This window comes from Bos indicus x Bos taurus, chromosome 6, assembly GCF_003369695.1.
Source record: "Bos indicus x Bos taurus breed Angus x Brahman F1 hybrid chromosome 6, Bos_hybrid_MaternalHap_v2.0, whole genome shotgun sequence".
NCBI classification, from domain to species: Eukaryota; Metazoa; Chordata; class Mammalia; order Artiodactyla; family Bovidae; genus Bos; species Bos indicus x Bos taurus.
Window position 1 is genome coordinate 66,475,464 of NC_040081.1, and position 24,313 is coordinate 66,499,776.

The following is a 24,313-nucleotide window of genomic DNA, read 5'->3' on the forward strand; positions in this document are numbered from 1 at the left end:
CGATCATGTCACAAACATGTGAGGACGTTTAGCAACCACGGGGCTGTTTCCAATGTTTTCAGTGCTCAACAGGGCATCCTGAATATAGACGAGGTTTAAAAAGATATCTGTTGAAAGAAAGGTCGTGATGGAATCCCAATGATAGCCCACTTTTCAAACTTAAACAAGATTTGTTAAATTCAACCCACAGACAGCATTGTTAACTAAACAATGTTACATCTTGGTGGCAATAGTGGTAAAGAACCGGCCTGCCAAGGCAGGAGACATAAGAGACGTGGAGTCCATCCCTGGGTCAGGAAGATCCCCGAAGGGGGAAATGGCTACCGACTCCAGTATTCTTGCCTAGAGAATCCCACGGAGAGAGGAACCTGGCGGGCTACAATCCATAGGGTCGCAAGGAGTCGGACACGACTGAAGCGACTTAGCACACACACAATACCTTAAGGCATTGGGAATCATGTATTAGGTTATGGTCATTTACATGAGAAAATGTCACGTCCAACATCCATTGGCATATATATGATCCTCAGATTCACCTTTGCATCAAACTTTGTGGCTCAGACAGTAAAGTATCCATCTACCATGCAGGAGACCCAGGTTCGATCCCTGGGCTGAGAAGATCCCCCAGAGAAGGAACTGACTACGCACTCCAGTATTCTTGCCTGGAGAATCCCACGGACAGAGAAACCTGGTGGGCTACAGTCCATGGACTCCTAAAGAGTTGGACATGACTGAGTGACTAACACTTTCACTTTTCATTTTAAATTTCTATTATTTTCAATAATTTGAAGAGCTATTATAAGGTGAACACCCTGGTAACCACCACTCAGGTCAAGAAATTGAACTTTACCAGACAATCACAGGTGCCCTTCCATATACCCTGTCATATGTCAACCTTCTCCTTCTCCCACAAAGTAACTACTGAGTTTCAGAGTCATTACTTCCTTGTTCTTCTTTATAGCTTTATTACCTAAGTGTGTACCACAACCTACATACTACAGTTTGACTACCCATTTTTGAAAACCTATTTAAGTCTCTTATAATAGCTATGTTCCCCCGCTATTTCTTTATTTTTCCTTATTATTTAAATATTGAAAAATCTGGAGACTTGACCTTGGAGTGCGCCAGTCTGGATTTTGCTAATGGAACACTCTAGGCAGGTAAACATGTACCCCTGTACTCCTTGTTACCTGAACACTGGCACCTGAAGCCAGGAGGCTAGTTAGGTTTCACCAGGACTTGGACAAGGTTCTGGGTGCTGTGATGTTCTTTCATCAAATGACACATCCACCGACTTCTCTTTGTGATGTCTACAGCTGCATGTCCATGCTCAATGTCTTATCCTATTAATTCTCCTGTTTACCATATGGTAATATTCTAATTCAATCAATTACTTTTTATTTACTCCTTGAAAATGCTTTTAGAAAGAGATCATTCTTCTCAATTGACTCTCTGATCACACTTCTATACTCTCTGTTCCTCCAACTAGAGACTGCAAAGAGAGGCCAGAAAATTGACATGCCCCTGAGAAATTATTTGAATAACCAAGCTGTTACTTCTTCCTGGATTTAACTTTTCAGTGGGAGGATCATACTGCCATCTTCCCACTCATATATACGATTTTGGTTTTCTTTTTATGTTCTTAAAACACATTCAGCACAGTTTCCCTAGCATCTCACGGTCTCATCAGTTTCCTCTTTCATCACAGATGTTCTTGCCAGGTCCTTTCCATATATATTCAGCAAACGTTTGAACATCCCCTCTTCTGAATGTCCAGCACTGGACTAGTCACTTGTCCCCATTCCTTCTGTGTTATTAAAAATGAGTGTTGGAGGCTAACGTACATGGGCAAACATGTAGAACCAAAGACTGCTGGAACACTATGGGAAACTCAGGAGAGGCCCTGAGGCATGATAGTCATTTCTGGCTTCGCATGGCCACAGCGGTCATGGGTGCAGGGAGGCAGAGAGAGACACATGTCCAGGAGCTGCTCCCTCCACCAGGCTTCCCAGCTGTCCGGATCGCACGCTGCAAGGTGCAAGTGATGGGTTAGTCCCTACACCCCAGACTGAGGGAACATTACATCCCTGTTCCTACTCCCTAAGGCAAGGAGCTATCTGCTTTTGCCTCCCAGCAGAGTGCAGACGTATTACAGATTCTGGGCTTGAGTGGATAAGGTGACACTAGCCTATCACTGAACATTATTATCTGAAATATATTGCTTAGGCTTTTATTTTTTAAATTGTAGCCACTTCTGGGAATCTGAGATAAACCATGGAACTTATCCAATGAAAAATACAAAAACCATGAAGACATTTTTCACACCTTCTTTCAAGATGTCACTAATTTCTGCAGCTTCATCAGGCCACAAAGCAGTCATTCTCAACTTGCACTGCACACTGGGGTCACCTGGGAGGTTTTAAAAATACTGATGCCTGGGCCCCACCCAGTATATCCTCAGGGACAATCAGGAAGTTACATAATTTTTTAATGGGACAACAAGAACCACTGCCTTTAAGAACTAGCCTCCTAGCAACTCCAGTGAGAGAGGCTGACTCCACCAGACAAAACATCCACATTTTCCAAACCCATATTCTCCACTGGCAGGAAGCCAAGGAATGACAGTGTTGCTCACTTATGCCCCAGAATCTAAATAACAACAGTGTCTTATTGGTAGCAACAAAGATTTTTAAGTGATTAATCACATTTTCAAGTGATGAAGAGTTTTCTGAAGGGAGATGTTGCTTGTCCATGTTTTTATAGAGAACCAAGTAGACACACACCATTCTGAAGCTCTTTGAAAAATAAGGAGTAGCATCTTTACTCTCAACTGGAGGTTAGGCTTATACACTGTTTTTAATCACACACAAGGAATGGGGATGAGTGACTAGCCCAGTGCCTGATACTCAGAAGAGGAGGTGTTCAAGTGTCTGCTGAATATACATGGAGAGAGCCTGGCAAAAACATTTGTGATGAAAGAGGAAGCTGCTGAGACAGTGAGATGCTAGGGAAATTGTGAGCGTATTTGAAGAACATAAAAAGGAAACCAAAACCATATATATGACTGGGAAGGTGGTAAATGATCCCCCTACTGAAAAGTAATCTCCAGGAAGGCTGAAATCATGTCTCCTTTCTTTTCCATCAAAGTGCACAGTCCCTGGAACATCACAGGCTAAGTACTGGTTGAATATATATATGAGCCAAGTTATCTAGTGCTCTTCCTACAAATTCTTTTGACAGATGAAAAGATATTTAAATTTTTAATCTTAAAATATTTCAAGTATAGAGAAAACAGGAAAACATACAGCTAGTGAGTCCCCACCTAAATGTGATATGGGCTAACATTGCTCTCTCAAGCTTTTTAACCTAACAGTGCCATGCTATGTCAGATAACCCTCAAAACTTTAGTAAAATACACATGTCTGAGACAACACTGTCACTCTCCAAAATTCTGCAACCCAAGTTCAAAGTGAAGTTAAAAAAAAAGATTCTGAAAGAGTTCCAAGGAAGAGTCCGAGATAAGCAAAGTCTAACCATATACACACATACACATATATTTAATGGAGTTTAGAGTGAATAAAATGGTAATACGTCTTAGTAGTCAGACTGGTAACTATCTGCACTGCTCTCTCCCTGTGGGAAGTGGAGGACTGGGAATTGTGCTTTCAGCCAAACGGTTCTTAAGTGCTCATGAAAATAAAAAATCTTGTCAGATGGGTTATTAAGTGGCTGTCTCCCTCACTCTCCTATCCAGCCCACTGTTTTCACCCCTAAAGTTCCCCTAAGGGGTATGGGCTTTCCCCACCCATAAGCTCTATGCTGACCCAGAAAAGTCACGAGTAGAATTAGGATCCAAAAACTTGAACAAATCCAGGGACCTGAACCGTTCAGCTTTTCAACCTCCCAGCCTCCAGGACCTTCACCGCCAGGATCAGTGCTAAGAGGCCACACCTTCTTGTCAACTGAAAGCTTGACAGACCTCTTCTGAATCTTAAGCCCTAGCTGACAAGGAGGCCAAAAATTAGGTCTAAAGAGTGTAAGAAGGGAGTAGACTATGAAGGCAGAGTCCAGAAGTAAGATACCATTACTAGAAATCAGGGTCTTTGGGGACTTCCTGATTCATTTTAAATTCCTCGGGAGAGTATTTCTGCTCACCCTGCCCATTCCATCTTCCCCTAATTATCCCTCCTTATAAGCCAGTTTGGAGAAAGCCACCTGTCTACACCGTTTGGAGCCTTTCCCTTGTCACCAACACAAATGAACACAAGAGCCACAAGATTATTCTAGGTCAGCAAAGTTCCTGGAAGGGTGAGAATACATTTTATTATAAGAACAGACCGCCAAAGTTTTATGTGGTTGTTTAGATTAATTTTATATCTGCTTCTCAGATAAAGTTTCTACTTTTAAAGCTGGGCTTTAAAAAGGAAGAACGATAGCATCTGCCTATAGATGGAGCCAGGAAAATAATATATAGGAGCTGATGCTCAGTGGAAAGTCATGCCAATGATATTAAACAACATGGATTTATAGCCCATTCACAGTGACACATTTGTTTATGATTTCAGTTAATTAAGACCACTTTGCTTCTTTTCTGCTACCACATGTAACCTTTTTTTTTTTAAAAAGAAAAAATGTATGCATATACATATTTTGGAGGGATTCCAGACTTCAGCATTTTAACATCAATGAGAGAGGAAAATGTTGAATGCATATCCTGACAGAGTGATTGCATGTGTCAGAGGCTGTACTTACTACAATTATTCACACTGTTGCTGGGGTCACAAAGAGAGTTACCACCACATGAATCAAGGCAGGAACTGTAGAGGCATCTTTGGTCTCCTTCTTGACACAGAGTCTGACCTACAGAAGAGAGAAAGGCACATTCACTTTCATCAGCATCCGTAAGTAAACTCCAAGTGCTAGTTTCTGAAGGATCCAGAGCCGAGGAAGGACACAACTCTAATTTCCTTCCAGCATCTCCAAAAATATTGAACACAAGCTGAGTAGGTACTTTCTGGATTAATTTTCCTGCTGCTAAATACAACACTGTTATTTCAGAAGGACTCTTCAGGAATTAAGAAACTAAGGGGCAACCCATCCTTTAAAAATAGGTTGTTATAGTTTTTCATGAAAAAGATAGCATCTTGTATTTACATGGGTGCATATAGCTGATGACAAAAGAAAACTCAAGTAATTTGAGGGAAGCACCAATATTTTAAAGTCTCATTTGATCCCAGCTCTAGTTTTCCCTCTAAGGAAAATGCTCTCCTTAATAATAAATAGGGCATCAACATTACTATAATAAGGGTACTTTATCATGGCAGGATTGTAAGCAGCTGTTATCCATATTTTTGGTGTGTCTCTGGAAAGTAGCACTGCCCAGCTGCAATGACCTGAGAATTAGGTTTCTTGTTTCCAAATGAATGACAACAGTAATGTCAGCCTAATGGCTTTTCCTTAAGGTATATGGAGAGAAAACTGCTTTTCCCATTGATTTCCTAGTCATTTGTAGATAAATGGAAGAGGTAATAAATTACTGCCCATTCTCTTTCTATCTTGCCCCCATTATAGTCAATTATTTTTAAACACATCATCTGGACTCTACAATATCTTGCAAGGCATTTTAAAATATAAATAACAGCATAGGTATACATACAATCATTCTTACCTATAATTATGACAATATTTATTATACTGGACTTCCTTATCTAGCATTCTAAGTTATATCTACAATCTTACCTATAATTCTAAATATAATATTTAATATACTGGACTCTCTCTCCCTTCTAGTACCATTAATGAACAACACTATATATCATAGCCTTGCAAAAAAGAGATATTGCTCCCTTTTTTTCAATATTTAGCAGATAAAAGGGGTTTTTTTGCAAGGTAAGTCAGGCTAAGTCCCATGAATATTAGTCTCTTAAAAAATTTTTATTCAGACAGCATGCATTCATTATTTGAGCCAATATTAAGTGCTTGCTATGTGACAACTTAGTTTGCCAGCAAGGCATTGAGCATTAAAAGATAAAAAAAGTCTGATAGTTTCAACTCTAATTAGGGATATTCTTCATGAGCGAAATCTTATAATGCCATGTGATCATTGCTCCCTGAAGGTACATGTAAAAAGCAGTAAAAGCAAATTAGGGCAGTAAGAAGAAAGCTTCTCATAGGAGTTTTTAGGCAGATGGGATAAGCTGGGGTAAGAGGGAAGGATGGTTTTCCAAGCCAATAGCAGGATGTACAAAGGGCTGGAGTCACTCCCTTTAGTTAAGGGAGACTAAGCAGGAAGGCTGAGAGTGAGGCTGAGGGTTGTAAAGGCCTCTATCTTGAATAGGGCTCCAAGCCCTGGGAGAAGCGATCCCAGCCCTCCTCCCAGCCTAGTCAAGCATAAACAGTCAGTGATTACTGCTGACAGTCACTCTGCGGTGTCGTAACTCGCTGCCCTTCACTCTCAGCTTTCTAAAGGCAATGGCGTTCTCCCACTTCTCTATGCTACCTTGCTCTTTCCACCTTGGGGCCTTTGGATAAGCAGTTCCCTGTGTCTGAAAGGCTTTCTCCATTCCCACTCTCCTTTGCTAATTCCATTCATTCTTCAGATAGTAGCTCTAACACCTCCTCCTCAGGGAAGCTTCCCAGAAGCCCTTTACCAGGACATGCATCCATAACACGAATCCTAGTACTTTGAATTTCCCTCCTGGCCCGCATCCCTCCCTGGTTACCAGACCTACTGTTGCACGCCTATCTCCCCCAGAAGCCTGCCAGCCCCATGAGCTGTTCTGCTTGCCATTGAATTCCCAGCACCACAATATATTTTAGTATGCTGAATTTAGAAGAGTGAATAATCTAAATTCACTACAATTTTACTTTCCTTTTTTTTATATTTACATTTTATCATGTGACTTTTCTTAAATCTCACAGATATAAAAAAATACTAGCAAATCCTGCCACTGCATAGTAAAGAATACAAAATTATTTCAAACAGCATTGAATTATGTAGAGAGAAAGAACTATTTGATCAAAAGGGAGCTTATTGGCTGATATGGAATAACTCGAGGCCAGAAAAGGATTTCCTTCTGAATTTTCAAAACTGGTAAAACAAAGCTATCCTTATCTAGTTTTTTATGGAATAAATCTGTGATTTAAAGGCTCTCTCTTTTGGTCTACAATGCATTCTCATTAAAATTTTCTAATATCAATATACATTACGGCAAATCTAATTTAGCTACAGGTGACCAATCTCATTAGCTGATGTGGGATACACACAGCCTACAACAGGCTTTCAGGTACCAGCCACAGAAAATAGCTTACAGTTACATTTATGGAGTACTCAACACATGTCATCTCTATGAAGTAGTTATCATTATTCTGAGATTACAGACACAGAAACTGAGAAGTAACAGGGTTAAATCACTGGCCCAAAGTCAACCAGGGAGTAAGTGGGAGCTGGGATCCAAACCCAGGCAGCTGAGCGGCAACCTCCACATTTCTAACAACAAGGCTATGTACTAAGGCGCAAGTAAGACTTATAGACAAATGTACTGATTTTTAAGTCCAAAGATATTACTAGCCCTGTACCGAGAGATACTTCTACACAAACTGAGGCTTAAGATAATCAAGGTAGAGCTTTCTTTTCCAACAGAGAACCAATTTATTTGGCTTACTTTTTCTTTGGGGGCTTCACAGATAATAACAGACTGCTTTTAAAGTGTGTTCAAGCATATTGTTTGGCAATGGGAGGCATTAAATGGCTTCTCTGCACATGGTTAGTTTTGGAAGCCATTGCATTCAATTTCAGAAGCCATTTCCTTCTAACTGGAATCTAATTGAATTGAAGAGTATGTGCTACACTTTTCTCTCTATTGTAGTGTTTCCCCATAAAACAGCTAACTGAATCTACCTGTGCTGTTTAAGTGTTTAACCACTAATTTTCACCCTTAGGAATGAGTTTTCAGTGTAAGTTGCATGAGACTTGTATTTACCACCAAAAAAGGTTTCTGGCTGACCGGAACTGTGGGGACCAGTGCATTAGGCAATCTGAAATTATTTGTGTGGGAATCCTTTAAGCACTAGGTAACTTCCAACGTTTTGTTTTGCTCCCAAGGAAAGACTATTTCTGGGGTTGGAGCACACACTTACCATCACTGCAACTCTCCTCATCACTTCCATCCTTACAGTCCTCGTCTCCATCACACTGGAAAGTGCTGGGGATGCACTGTCCATTTCTGCATTCCACCAGACCCTGGCTGTGACACGCTAGGGAACACCAAAATAATGCATTTTAATTATCTGTCTTTCTTTCAGTGTGCGGATCATATCCATGATTCCTGTTTATCTGGCATCACCAAGAAATGAAGTGTTCTAAACATCTGAACGTTCTGCCCAAATGAATGAATGTGTCATTAAGTTTTTTCATCCCAAGTGTTCTTGGAATGCAAGGTTGTCTATCTGGAATATCTCTTGCCCTATTAAGTAGAACTTACTTAAAACTAACCTTTTCTAGATCACTGCATAAGTGAAACTAGTATTAACGATGATAGTAGTTATACTGGGCTTCCCAGGTGGCTCAGTGGTAAAGAATCTGCCTGCAATGCAGGAGACGCGGGTTCAATCCCTGGGTCAGGAAGATCCCCTGGAGAAGGAAATGACAATCCACTCCAGTATTCTTGCCTGGGAAATCCCATGGACAGAGGAACCTGGCGGGCTACAGTGCATGGAGTCACAAAAGAATCGGATGTTACTTAGTGACCAAACAACAAGCAGTTTAACTAATGATAAAAAAACTACAATTTCTTAAATGTTTACTTTATGGCAATAGCTGTGCTAGGAGTATTACATATCTAATCTCAAACCCTCATAAGAAATTTGTAAAGTGTGTATTATCAACCTAGTTTAGAATAAAGAAACTGAAGCTTAGAGACTTTAGCGTGTGTGTTATACTCTCAAGGCTGTTGACAAGTAGGGCCAGAATATGGAAGGAAGATTTTTTAACCCTAAGCCCCAGGATTTCACTCTGCCCCAACCTGACCTAATGCACCAATGAAATGCATAATACCTACCCCACAATAAACACTTTATTTCAAAACTTGCTTATGACATCTGCTATTTAAAAGGATGATCTAGTGACCATTAACCTTTCAGGAACCGGATGTCTTAATTCTATCCCTATTGTCTTTTAAAGCATCAGAAACCCCTGTATCATGTGACCTCAGCCTTCACAGAGTTGCTGTCTACATACACGTGAGCACCATGTTCTTGCTTTTCCAAGATCCATCAAAATACAGTCCACTCTGTTTCACAATGTCCACTCAGCTAGGACTCAGATGATATTCCAGTTCAAATATAATTCAGGAAAGAGGAAAGCCGGGCATAGTGTTTGCTAATTATTTTAAATGAGTTTTCTTGTCAACATAAAACCCATGCAACTTACATTTCTATTTATGCCTTAAATTACAAGCAAATTAAACAGCTAATCTCATATGTAGCCACTGTTTCTACTTTTATTAGACAGTAAAAGATGGAATAAAAAGTTTAATTAGCTCAAATATGCATAAAATGCACCTTATTAACTCTTTCAGGTCAATATTACTCTTCTTTAGTTCAGTTCAGTTGCTCAGTCGTGTCCGACTCTTTGCGACCCCATGAATTGCAGCACACCAGGCCTCCCTGTCCATCACCAACTCCCGGAGTTCACTGAGACTCACGTCCATCGAGTCAGTGATGCCATCCAGCCATCTCATCCTCTGTCGTCCCCTTCTCCTCCTGCCCCAATCCCTCCCAGCATCAGAGTCTTTTCCAATGAGTCAACTCTTCCATGAGGTGGCCAAAGTACTGGAGTTTCAGCTTTAGCATCATTCCTTCCAAAGAAATCCCAGGGCTGATCTCCTTCAGAATGGACTGGTTGGATCTCCTTGCAGTCCAAGGGACTCTCAAGAGTCTTCTCCAACACCACAGATCAAAAGCATCAATTCTTCGGCGCTCAGCCTTCTTCACAGTCCAACTCTCACATCCATACATGACTACAGGAAAAATCATAACCTTGACTAGACGGACCTTTGTTGGCAAGGTAATGTATCTGCTTTTGAGTATGCTATCTAGGTTGGACATAACTTTCCTTCCAAGGAGTAAGCGTCTTTTAATTTCATGGCTGCAGTCACCATCTGCAGTGATTTTGGAGCCCCCAAAAATAAAGTCTGACACTGTTTCCACTGTTTCCCCATCTATTCATTTTATTATTCCCTATCAAGTATAATATACTTTCTAGGAAAAAAATGTGGCAAGCCATACGCTATTTTACTAGGTAGTGTAACAGCTACCTGAAGACTCTTTAAAAAAAAGAAAAAAAACAATTGAAGCATAGTTGATTTATAATATCTTGTTAGTTTCAGGTATATAGCACAGTGATTCAATTATACATATATACTTCCATGTATATGTACCTATTCCTATTGGTTACTACAAAATATTAAGTATAGTTCACTGTGCTACACAGTAGACCTTGTTGGTTACTTATTTTATATACAGCAGTGTGTCTATGTTAATCCCAAAGTCCTAATTTATTTTTCCTTTTCTTTCCCCTTTGGTAACATAACTTTGTTTCCTGTGTCTGTGAGTCTGCGTCTGTTTGGCAAATAAGTTCATTTGTGTAATTTTTTTAGATTCCACATACAAGTGATGTCATATCTACTTGTCTACCTCTGTCTAGCTTACTTCACTTAGGACGATAATCTATAGGTCCATCCATGTTGCTGCAAATGGCATTATTTCATCATGTTTTATGGCTGAGTGATATTCCACAGTATACACAGACCACATCTTCTTTATCCATTCATCTGTCAAGGAACATTTAGGTTGCTTCCATGTCTTGGTTACTGTAAATAGTACTGCTATGAATATATGGGTGCATGTACCCTTTTGAATTTTGGGTTTCTCCAAATATACTCACCAGAAATAAGACTCAGAAATAAGGCTCTGAAGTAATAATACCATCACACACTCTGTGTAACTCCATCAGCCCTGAAGGCTCTCTTCTCTCTGTCAGTTCTCCCTATGCTCTCTCACAAATGGTGCCTGTGGGCACGTGTGGAGGCTCTTGCTTAACTGCTAATATACTGTTTGCAGACAGAAAGTTCCCAGTCTCTGGGAAGAATATCTGCTTTGACAAAGTCACAAAAGAAGATTTGTGGGTAATGCGAGAGAAAACAGCCACCTGCTTGGCCAGAGTGGCCAAGTCAGGCTTTGAGTTTTGGAAAGAGGAATTCAGACATCAGGTATACTACACTGTTATTGTCATCCTACCATTCAGTTATCATCTGTATAGGCCAGGACCGAAGTGTAAAAACCTGTTTAGATAGTGAGCCTTGAGTGTATTTCACTAAACAGACAGAAGTGGGAAAATGAACAAGATGAAAACCTTCAGGGCACTCACAGCAATTGACTTCATCGGATTTATCCACGCAGTCGTGGTCCCCATCACACACCCATTCAATGGCAATGCAGCGCCCGTCTCCACAGCGATGTTCCTCTATGGGGTTGCAATCTGGAGGAAGCAAGCACTCAGGAGGATGGAGAGAACCAACATGACAAACACTTGGAATGTATGGCCCATAGTGCCGGTACAAGTTAGAAAGTTCTTCTGTCACTAAATAATACACGACCAAAAATTTGAGAGCTAATCACAAAGTCAAAATGGTAAACAAGCAAGAAGAATTCAGCCGGTTTTATTAAAAATTCAGGAGAGGACATTCAGAATTAAACACAGTTCTTTAAAATGTGGTGGCTCAGTGGTAAATCCATCTGCTAATGCAGGAGACATGGGTTCGATCCTTGGGTTGGGAAGATTCCCTGAAGAAGGAAACTGCAACCCACTCCAGTATTCTTGTCTGGGAAATCCCATGGACAGAGGAGCCTGGTGGGCTACAGTTCACAGGGTCACAAAAGAATCGAACATGACTTAGCAACTAAACAACTTTAAAAGGTTCATTCCTCTTTTTAACTGAGATATAATTGACATAAAATGTTGTGTAAATGTATCCTAAATGAGATAAGTTAGAGAAAAATACTGTATATCACATGTGGAAAAAAGCTGAATTTGTACAACATAGACAAGTGGCTAGCAGGGGCTGGTGTGGGCTGTATTGGAAAGATGTTGTTTACAGGTACAAACATGCAACTAGTATGTGGATTCCTTCTTTAAAAGATAAGATGAGTTTTGAACGTAAAACAAACCCTTGATGTCTCCACTGCAGAAGTCGCCCTGTAGTGCATGGCAATCAAATACAGGAGAGGTCTTTGGTTATATATAACAAGAGGATCAAGCATTGCAAGCAGAGTTTTGCTCAAGAGCTCAAATCTAACCATGAGCCACTGACTCCAACCAAAGAAGAAACACTTTCAAAGAGACAAAAACATATTAACTCCCATTTCCGTTCCACTTCTTTAACGTTTCTTTAGTATGACTTTACCCAAGAAATATTACATTTACATATAAGACATGACAGACTAGTAATTGGAAAAGCCTCCTCTTCCTGAAAATTAAGAAACCATTTTGTAATTTAACTCACTAACCACACTAACAAACAATGAACTACAAGGCTTTGATTATAAATTCCTATAATTTTAAGTGAAAACCTTTAGGGAAATAATGTTACTTACCACAGTTTTGTTCATCACTCAGATCTCCACAGTCATCATATCCATCACACACCAGGCTATAATTAAGGCACTTGCCTGTGTGACAGTGAAACAGATTCTCGCTGCAATCTGAAAAAAGAAAAAACAGAAGCCACTGATGGGTCACCAGAGCAGAATAGGATGTTACCGTAGTAGCTGGTATAACAGAATCATATCATGGGGGGGTGGGGGGGATCATAATGGTGACCTGGTCCACATCTGCTGTTTCCCAGGGGAGGAGACTGTGGTGCAGAGGGAGCCACTGACGTGCTCAAGGTCATATAACAAGTAACTGTAGAACCATGATGAGGACCCACTGGCTCCCAAGCCAATGCTCTTATCACTTCCTGAAAATGCCCACATTCCACGCTATGTCACTTGAAAGCTTCCTCATAGCCAAATATGAGAAAAGACACTCTCAAACCACCATAGTTTCTAGTGAAGTTCACTTTCATACAGAATGAATACTTCATAGACAGTGAGTAGTTATTTCTTTAAAAAGTTTACTTTAAAATGAAAGCCTAGTTTTGTCAATGGTAAACATAGACATAACAAAGAGAAAAACTCGTTTACATTACAGAGTCGTTACTCACATTACTCACACAACTTTACCACTTAAGTCAACTGACTGTTTCATAGCATGACCCTCAGATAAGCAGTACTGTCCTAGATTATGATGCCAAAATAAGAAAAAGTGATGTAATCCTTGAAGAAAGTAGGTAAAAACACTAGACCATTCAGGTATGACCTAAATCAAATTCCTTATGACTATACAGTAGAAGTGAAAAATAGATTTAAGGGACTAGATCTGATAGACAGAGTGCCTGATGAACTATGGACAGAGGTTCGTGACATTGTACAGGAGACAGGGAGCCAGACCATCCCCAAGAAAATGAAATGCAAAAAAGCAAAATGGCTGTCTGAGGAAGCCTTACAAATAGCTGTGGAAAGAAGAGAAGTGAAAGCAAAGAGGAAAAGAAAAGATACACCCATTTGAATGCAGAGTTCCAAACAATAGCAAGGAGAGATAAGAAACCCTTCCTCAGTGATCAGCGCAAAGAAACAAAGGAAAACAATAGAATGGAAAAGACTAGAGATCTCTTTAAGAAAGCAAAGATGGGCTCAATAAAGGACTAGAATGGTATGGACCTAACAGAAGCAGAAGATATTAAGAAGAGGTGGCAAGAATACACAGAAGAACTGTATAAAAAATATCTTCATGACTCAGATATCGTGATGCTGTGATCACTCACCTACAGCCAGACATCCTGGAAAGTCAAGTGGGCCTTAGGAAGAAGCATCACTACAACAAAGCTAATGGAGGTGATGGCATTCCAGTTGAGCTATTTCAAATCCTAAAAGATGATGCTGTGGAAGTGCCACACTCAATATACCAGCAAATTTGGAAAACTCAGCAGTGGACACAGGACTGGAAAAGGTCACTTTTCACTCCAATCCCAAAGACAGGCAATGCCAAAGAATGCTCAAACTACTGCACTATGGCACTCATCTCACACGCTAGTAAAGTAATGCTCAAAATTCTCCAAGCCAGGCTTCAGTAATATGTGAATCGTGAATTTTCAGATGTTCAAGCTGGTTTTAGAAAAGACAGAGGAACCAAAGATCAAATTGCCAACATCCGCTGGATCATTAAAAAGGCAAGACAGTTCCAGAAAAACATCTTATTTCTGCTTTATTGACTATGCCAAAGCTTTTTTGTGGATCACAATCAACTGTGGAAAATTCTGAAAGAGATGGCAATACCAGACCACCTGACCTGCCTCTTGAGAAATCTGTATGCAGGGTCAGGAAGCAACAGTTCGAACTGGACATGGAACAGCAGACTGGTTCCAAATAGGAAAAGGAGTACGTCAAGGCTGTATACTGTCACCCTTTTTATTTAACTTATATGCAGAGTACATCATGAGAAACACTGGGCTGGAGAAAGCACAAGCTGGAATCAAGATTGCCGGGAGGAATATCAATAACCTCAGATATGCAAATGACACCACCCTTATGGCAGAAAGTGAAGAGGAACTAAAAAGCCTCTTGATGAAAGTGAGAGGAGAGTGAAAATGTTGGCTTAAAACTCAAGATTCAGAAAACTAAGATCCTGGCATCCAGTCCCATCACTTCATGGCAAATAGATGGGGAAACAGTGGCTGACTTTATTTTTTGGGGCTTCAAAATCACTGCAGACAGTGACTGTAGCCATGAAATTAAAAGACACTTACTCCTTGGAAGGAAAGTTATGACCAACCTACACAGCATATTAAAAAGCAGAGACATTATTTTGTCAACAAAGGTCTATCTAGTCAAGGCTATGGTTTTCCAGTGGTCATGTGTGGATGTTGAACTGTAAAGAAAGCTTAACATGGAAGAATTGATGCTTCTGAACTGCGGTATTGGAGAAGACTCTTGAGAGCCCCTTGGACTACAAGGAGATCCAACCAGTCCATCCTAAAGGAGATCAGTCCTGGGTGTTCATTGGAGGGACTGATGTTGAAGCTGAAACTCCAATACTTTGGCCACTGATGTGAAGAGCTGACTCATTTGAAAACACCCTGATGCTGGGAAAGATTGAGGGAAGGAGGAGAAGGGAACGACAGAGGATAAGATGGATGTATGGCATCACCGACTCAATGGACATGAGTTTAGGTAAACTCCAGGAGTTGGTGATGGACGGGGAGGCCTGGAATGCTGTGGTCCATGGGGTCGCAAAGAGTCGTACATGACTGAGTGACTGAACTGCACTGAACTGAACTTCAAGAAGCTTACAGTTTGATGTTGGAATAAACATCATGGAAGGAAATTTTAATAAGAAGATAGATCTTGTTCTTGAGTAAACCAGAACTCCTACCCTAGTTCTTCCATCTATTGGCTATGATGTTGAGTGTATTAGTTAAAATTTGCATCTGTAAACTTAATTATGAACTTATGATAAGAACAACTACTTAATAGAGTTCAGTTCAGTTCAGTCACTGAGTCGTGTTCAACTCTTTGCGACCCCATGAATCGCAGCATGCCAGGCCTCCCTGTCCATCACCAACTCCCAGAGTTCAACCAGACTCACGTCCATCGAGTCAGTGATGCCATCCAGCCATCTCATCCTCTGTCATCCCCTTCTCCTCCTGCCCCCAATCCCTCTCAGCATTAGAGTCTTTTCCAATGACTCAACTCTTCACATGACTAAAAAGTACTGAGTTTCAGCTTTAGCATCATTCCTTCCAAAGAAATCCCAGGGCTGATCTCCTTCAGAATGGACTGGTTGGATCTCCTTGCAGTCCAAGGGACTCTCAAGAGTCTTCTCCAACACCACAGTTCAAAAGCATCAATTCTTCGGTGCTAAGCCTTCTTCACAGTCCAAATCTCACATCCATACATGACCACAGGAAAAACCATAGCCTTGACTAGACAAACCTTTGTTGGCAAAGGAATGTCTCTGCTTTTGAATATGCTATCTAGTTTGGTCATAACTTTCCTTCCAAGGAGTAAGCGTCTTTTAATTTCATGGCTGCAGTCACCATCTGCAGTGATTTTGGAGCCCCCCAAAATAAAGTCTGACACTGTTTCCACTGTTTCCCCATCTATTTCCCATGAAGTGATGGGACCGGATGCCATGATCTTCGTTTTCTGAATGTTGAGCTTTAAGCCAACTTTTTCACTGTCCTCTTCCACTTTTGTCAAGAGGCTTTTTAGTTCCTCTTCACTTTCTGCCGTAAGGGTGGTATCATCTGCATATCTGAGGTTATTGATATTTCTCTCAGCAATCTTGATTCCAGTTTGTGTTTCTTCCAGTCCAGCGTTTCTCATGATGTACTCTGCATAGAAGTTAAATAAGCAGGGTGACAATATACAGCCTTGACGAACTCCTTTTCCTATTTGGAACCAGTCTATTGTTCCATGTCCAGTTCTAACTGTTGCTTCCTGACCTGCATACAGATTTCTCAAGAGGCAGGTCAGGTGGTCTGGTATTCCCATCTCTTTCAGAATTTTCCACAGTTGATTGTGATCCACACAGTCAAAGGCTTTGGCATAGTCAATAAAGCAGAAATAGATGCTTTTCTGGAACTCTCTTGCTTTTTCCATGATCCAGTGGATGTTGGCAATTTGATCTCTGGTTCCTTTGCCTTTTCTAAAACCAGCTTGAACATCAGGAAGTTCATGGTTCACATATTACTAAAGCCTGGCTTAGAGAATTTTGAGCATTACTTTACTAGCATGTGAGATGAGTGCCATTGTGCAGTAGTTTGAGCATTCTTTGGCATTGCCTTTCTTTGGGATCAGAATGAAAAGTGACCTTTTCCAGTCCTGTGGCCACTGCTGAGTTTTCCAAATTTGCTGGCATATTGAGTGCAGCACTTTCACAGCATCATCTTTCAGGATTTGAAATAGCTCAACTGGAATTCCACCACCTCCACTAGCTTTGTTCGTAGTGATGCTTTCTAAGGCCCACTTGACTTCACACTCCAGGATGTCTGACTCTAGGTCAGTGATCACACCATCATGATTATCTGGCTCGTGAAGATCTTTTTTGTACAGTTCTTCTGTGTATTCTTGCCTTCTCTTCTTAATATCTTCTGTTTCTGTTAGGTCCATACCATTTTTGTCCTTTATCGAGCCCATCTTTGCATGAAATGTTCCCTTGGTATCTCTAATTTTCTTGAAGAGATCTCTAGTCTTTCCCATTCTGTTGTTTTCCTCTATTTCTTTGCATTGATCGCTGAAGAAGGCTTTCTTATCTCTTCTTGCTATTCTTTGGAACTCTGCATTCAGATGGTTATATCTTTCCTTTTCTCCTTTGCTTTTCACTTCTCTTCTTTTCACAGCTATTTGTAAGGACTCCCCAGAAAGCCATTTTGCTTTTTTGCATTTCTTTTCCATGGGGATGGACTTGATCCCTGTCTCCTATAGAATGTCATGAACCTCATTCCATAGTTCATCAGGCACTCTATCAGATCTAGGCCAAGAGAAGACTCTATACATGGACATCACCAGATGGTCAACACCGAAATCAGATTGATTATATTCTTTGTAGCCAAAGATGGAGAAGCTCTATACAGTCAGTAAAAACAAGACCAGGAGCTGACTGTGGCTCAGATCATGAACTCCTTATTGCCAAATTCAGACTTAAATTGAAGAAAGTAGGGAAAACCACGAGACCATTCAGATATGACCTAATAGAGTTAGGGGAAGACATAAATAATAATGTATGTAAGATGCCAAGGCAATTCAATGGGAAAAGAATACTCTTCAACAAATGATGTGGGGACAACTGGATTGCAAGTATGCAAAGTTAAACTCTGATGTTTATCTCAAAGCATATCAAAAAATCTCAAAATGGATTATAGATTTCAATGTAAGAGCTAAAATTATGAAGCTTCTAGAAAAAAAATAAGAAAAAAGTCTTTCTGATGGGGGGTGGCAAAGAATTCTTGGATATGATAATAAAAGCACATACCTAAAAAATAATAAATGATATTCATTAAAATTAAAAAGATCTTCCCAGTTACTAAAGAATATGCCTACAATGCAGGAAACCCGAGTTTGATTCCTGGGTTGGGAAGATCCCCTGGAGAAGGGAATGGCTACCCACTCCAGTATTCTTGCCTGGAGAATCCCATGGACAGATTCTTTTGGGCTGTTACAGTCCATGGGGTCGCAGAGTCAGAAATGACTGAGTGACTAAACACTTCCACTTTTAAAATTAAAAACATTCGTGCTTCCAAAGATGCTATTTTAAAGATGAGAAAACAAGTCACATGCTGAAAAAAAAATATTTTCAAAGCATGTATCTGATAAAGGACTTATATCCAGAATATACATAGATGTCTTATACTCAATAATAAGACAAACCACCCAATTACAAAGAAACAAAAGAACTTGAATAGAAAGTCTTCATGAAGGATATACAAATGGCTGATAAGCACATGAAAAGGTGCTCAATGTAATTAATCATTAAGGAAATGCAAATAAAACCACAATAAGATACTATTATATATCCCCTAAAATAGCTGTAATAGATAAGACAGACAATATCAAGTATTATCAAGGATTCTCAGAAATCGAAACCCTCATATATAGTTGGTGGGGGTGTAAAATAATAATGCCACAATGGACAGCAGTTTGACAGCTTCTTATAAGCTTAACTATGACTTCATGAGATTCATGAATTCCACTCTTAGAAAAATCTACCCAAGAGAAGTGAAACATATACTCACACAATGACTGGCATGTGAATGTTTATCACAGTGTTATTCATAATAGCCAAAGCCTAGAAATAATCCAAATGCTCAACAACTGGTAAATGTACAAGCGAAATGTAGTGTATCCATACAATGGGACACTGCTCAGCAATTAAAAGTATCAAACTACTGATGCATGTGACAGCATCGATGAAGCTCAGACACATTTTGCTAAGTGAAAGAAACCAAATACAAAAACTACATATTGTGCGACCCATTTATAAAGTTTCTGGAAAAGGCAAACTTACAGAGACAGATGTGGCTGTGGCTGGATATGTGGGAGTGAGGACGGAATGCAGATAAATAGGAGGGAAATGTGGGGAAAGATGGGAAAGGTCTAGAAGTGGATCATGGTGAGGGTTTCACAATCCTATAAATTTACTAAATAACTTTACGGTATATAAGTTATACTTCAATAAGGTAAAAATGTTTACATGTAAAGGCTGTAGTTAGTAGCAACTAGACTTCTTAAATGTATTGGATTGGTCAAAAAGTTCATTCAGGTTTTTTTGTAAGATGTCATGGGAAAATCCAAATGAACTCTTGGCCAACCCAATATTATCTTTGCCCTTGGAGTGAATTAAGTTCAAAAACAGATTCTTAAGGCTGGAGAGGGATCATGGAAGATGTGCAGAGTTTTAGTAGAGTGGATGGAATGAAAATTTCAGCATGTTTCAAGTAGAAGGAAAGAACAAAGCAAGAACAAGCAACAAGAACAAAGCAAGAACAAAGGAAAGAAGTGAGAAAAAAAGCCACATATGAGGATTAGTCTGCTTGACTGATAACGATCAAGAATCTAATGGTAAACATTCCCGCCTCCTGAATTCCAGCTAATTGTTTCTCCTGAAGCAAAAGTCTGCCTCTGATACAATCGGTGATGGGTACTTCTTTACCATGGGGCTTCCCAGGTGGCATTAGTGGTAAAGAACCCGCCTGCCAATGCAGGAGATATGAGATGTGGGTTCGATCCCTGGGTTAGGAAGATACCCCGGAGGAGGGCATGGCAACCCACTCTAGCATTATTGACTGGACAGAAGAGCGTGTGGGCTACAGTCCTTAGGGTTGCAAAGAGTCAGACATGACTGAAGCGACTTTGCACACATGCACCTCTTTAAACATCCCAAATTCTGTAACAATTCATTATTAAAAATCTTGGGCACTGACTAGTGAAACAGTGAGTCACATCAAAATATTATACTTGTTATTTACATGAATCATCAACTTCTATTTCAAACAGCACTCTTCTAAGAAGTCATTTAAATACTTTCAGAATCACACCATTTTAGGCATGGAATGTGCCTTAGAGATGATCTGTTCAGTACCATCATTAAGAGGGTGTACACATGTGCACATACATAAACAGATACAGAAACTTGTAAGTCCTTTTTTTTTTTTTTTTCATTTCCCCTGGGCCAAATAATTTTCAAATGAGGACAATGATCATAAGGGAAAACATAAGGACTAAAAAGAGGTGCCAGTCTTCACCTTGACCGTACTATTTCCCCCATGCAGCCTAGGGTGCTAACTCCCCATCCTGCACCCTATTGCCAGCTGAGCTGACCACACACATACCGGCTGAGTCAAGAAAGGTTGACTGAGGTTCTCCTGCCCACTGAGCTAAGTTGGGGAACTTGTGCATCAAGATAGATACATTTCCTCGGGAAATGTTAAAGATCTTTTTTTGTTTTATTTTCATCTCTTATGAGAAGTTTCGAATCAGCATTACGGGGGGATCTTCACCTTGACCATCAGTGCAGAAGTACTTACATCACCAGAGGGAGGAGGCAGTGTGAAGGGGTGATAGATTTTAAACATATGAATTAATATTTTTTAAGCAGTACACTTCACTTTTTTGGATGGTAGGACTGGAGAATCAAATACTTCTTTCAGAATCTGATTAACCTGAGAACACTTAAAATATTCCCAAGGTCCATTCTGGGATCCCTGGTAATTCATACAAAAAAAAACCTCGTCGGATGTATTTTGTAAATTAATGCCGTCATTGATTAACTTATTTCATAAATGGAGATGATTCAAACATTTTTTATAATTCCTCATTATTCATACAGGTACAGGCTCAACTTTCCACTGCTATGACTTTCTTGGTTAGAAGCCATTCTCTGACGTTAGATACAAAATTAGCTGCATTTGGAAAACAACTTGTTACCTCCCTAAGGTCTGTGTGATTAGTAAACACAGAAAACCTTAACCAGAGGCAGTGCACACCCAGAAATACATAGCAAATAGCAAAGATCACAGTGCTTCCTTTTATTGGAATAAATGTTTGTTTCACCTGAAAAGAGATGCTATAAGGGCAATTTGGGGCCAACAGATCAAAACTTACAGAAGCTGCTTGCTGTGCTTTTCTTGCTCAATACAAGCATAATTTTGCATAACCTAAGGTGGGTATTTTTCTAGATACAGATCTTTTTTTTTTTTTCTGAATGAGAGTTTTGATACAAAATGCTGCTTCTAAAGTTCTTGCATGGTAATATTTATTTCAGTCTGGCATCTTACACTATTAACTTTTATCCCTCAAAAATGTCATTAAATGAAAAGAGACAGCTAAGGAACAGAAAATCTTTTTTTAAGAGCTTCATTCAATTTGCTCAGTCTCTTGAGTCTATAAACATAATCATGTTGCCTCAACTCAGGATTCAAGTAGAGATGCTCAATTTCCACCCAGAAACAGCCTTTTTTTGAGATGACCAAGAGGTTAACCAGTTTGCCCACAGTTTTCCAGCTTGTTACAGTGACCTGGGCTTCTTGATGTCCTGAGGGTTTTCAGCTATTGACTTCTAGCTCCAAAATGGGATTTCTCAACTGCAGTACTGTGGACACGTGGGGCTGGGTGACTCTGTTGTGGGGAGCTATCCTGTGCGCTGCATGTTTAGCAACAATCCCAGCCACTGCCCACTAAATGCCAGTAGCATCCCCTTAAACGTCCCCGGTGGTTACAATCAAATAGGTCTCTATATACTACAAAACATCTAGAAGGGAATATTGTCTCCAACAGAGAGCCACTGTTCTGGAATATCCAAGCATCACCTTATTCCAAGGCCAGTTTTAATCCTGTCTTTCCCGTTGGCTCTCTCATGCCAATCTGGCAACCAGTGATCTGTGCTCTTCTCTCTCACAAGATCTTTCTGTTTACACCATCTTTTGCTTTGCCATACCTATTATATTGGGCTTCCCAGGCAGCACTAGTGGTAAAGAACTGGCCTACCAATGCAGGAGACATAAGAGACATGGGTTCAATCCCACAATTGGGAAGATCTCCTAGAGAAGGGCATGGCAACCCATGCCAGTATTCTTGCCTAGAGAATCCCATGGACAGAGAAGCCTGGCGGGCTACAGTCCATAGAGTCACAAAGAGTCAGACACAACTGAAGTGACTTAGCGTGCACATCTATTATATTGTTCTAAAATACGATATTTAATTATCTCCGTGTTTATGTTATGATCTCTATGCCATTTCCCTGATTAGACTAAAAGGCTCATGAAGCAAAAAAATCATGTCTTAACAGTCTTTATATTTACTAGGTATCTAGAACGTTGCACTCATCTGACACACTAGTAAAGTAATGCTCAAAATTCTCCAAGCCAGGCTCCGGCAATACGTGAACCATGAACTTCCTGATGTTCAAGCTGGTTTTAGAAAAGGCAGAGCAACCAGAGATCAAATTGCCAACATCTGCTGGATCATGGAAAAAGCAAGAGAGTTCCAGAAAAGCATCTATTTCTGCTTTATTGACTATGCCAAAGCCTTTGATTGTGTGGATCACAATAAACTGTGGAAAATTCTGAAAGAGATGGGAATACCAGACCACCTGATCTGCCTCTTGAGAAATCTGTAGGCAGGTCAGGAAGCAACAGTTAGAACTGGACATGGAACAACAGACTGGTTCCAAATAGGAAAAGGAGTATGTCAAGGCTGTATATTGTCACCCTGCTTATTTAACTTCTATGCAGAGTACATCATGAGAAACGCCTGACTGGAAGAAACACAAGCTGGAATCAAGATTGCTGAGAGAAATATCAATAACCTCAGATATGCAGATGACACCACCCTTATGGCAGAAAGTGAAGAGGAACTAAAAAGCCTATTGATGAAAGTGAAAGAGGAGAGTGAAAAAGTTGGCTTAAAGCTCAACATTCAGAAAATGAAGATCATGGCATCCAGTCCCATCACTTCATGGAAAATAGATGGGGAAACCAGTGGAAACAGTGTCAGACTTGATTTTTTTGGGCTCCAAAATCACTGCAGATGGTGACTGCAGCCATGAAATTAAAAGATGCTTACTCCTTGGAAGGAAAGTTATGACCAACCTAGATGGCATTTTCAAAAGCAGAGACGTTACTTTGCCAACAAAGGTCCATCTAGTCAAGGCTATGGTTTTTCTTGTGGTCATGTATGGATGTGAGAGTCGGACTGTGAAGAAGGCTTAGCACCGAAGAATTAATGCTTTTGAACTGTGGTGTTGGAGAAGACTCTTGAGAGTTCCTTGGACTGCAAGGAGATCCAACCAGTCCATTCTGAAGGAGATCAGCCCTGGGATTTCTTTGGAAGGAATGATGCTAAAGCTGAAACTCCAGTACTTTGGCCACCTCATGCGAAGAGTTGACTCATTGTTAAAGGCTCTGATGCTGGGAGGGATTGGGGGCAGGAGGAGAAGGGGACGACAGAGGATGAGATGGCTGGATGGCATCACTGACTCAATGGACGTGAGTCTGAGTGAACTCCGGGAGTTGGTGATGGACAGGGAGGCCTGGTGTGCTGCGATTCATGGGGTCGCAAAGAGTCGGACACAACTGAGTGACTGATCTGATCTGATCTAGAACATGCTTCACACACAGCAGGAATTCAAAACTATTCAGTAATTTTATTGATTCCATATCATCAGATGGCCTCAAAACAGGAGTGAATTTTCCAGACATCTGAAAATTCTTCCATTAGGGTAGAATGAAATATTTTTATTTTTATTAATTTGGTAGAAATTTTTCTAGTATTTATTTGCTCCCCTGTCCTAATAAATATAGTAGCTACAGTCATTTTTGATGATTCAGAAACATTATTTGGAATATCAGTTTTTATTCTGTGCTACTTGGGTGGCCTCCTTTCCAAGATAGCTTCATGTGGTGCTGTTTTTAAAATCATTGTGCATATTGTAGTATTTCTGTCTCCTCCACAATGTATCACCTGACCTTTGGTGGGGCAGGAGTGGGAGGGATGTTAGAAGGATGGCATGGAGAATAAGATAACAACCACAGTCACAACCATAAATCCTAATGCCTTTTGAGAATTAATGCATGCCAGGCACTGGTCTCTGTACTTGACATCTAGTGATTCATTATTCTGCTCAACAATTCTAGAGATAGTTAGTATAATAGTATTA

The 24,313-nt window shown here is 40.2% G+C and overlaps 1 protein-coding gene across 1 annotated transcript in view; it reads right to left on the reverse strand.

The window, feature by feature from the left end:
- CORIN (corin, serine peptidase) overlaps window positions 1-24,313 on the reverse strand; it is a 308,663-nt gene that overhangs the window by 78,078 nt on the left and 206,272 nt on the right. The window contains exons 7-10 of the mRNA XM_027544426.1: window positions 12,655-12,762; window positions 11,429-11,539; window positions 8,140-8,256; window positions 4,753-4,860 (exon numbers count right to left, since the gene is read on the reverse strand). Coding sequence (XP_027400227.1) covers window positions 4,753-4,860; window positions 8,140-8,256; window positions 11,429-11,539; window positions 12,655-12,762 — 444 coding nt within the window. The remainder of the gene's footprint in view (window positions 1-4,752; window positions 4,861-8,139; window positions 8,257-11,428; window positions 11,540-12,654; window positions 12,763-24,313) is intronic.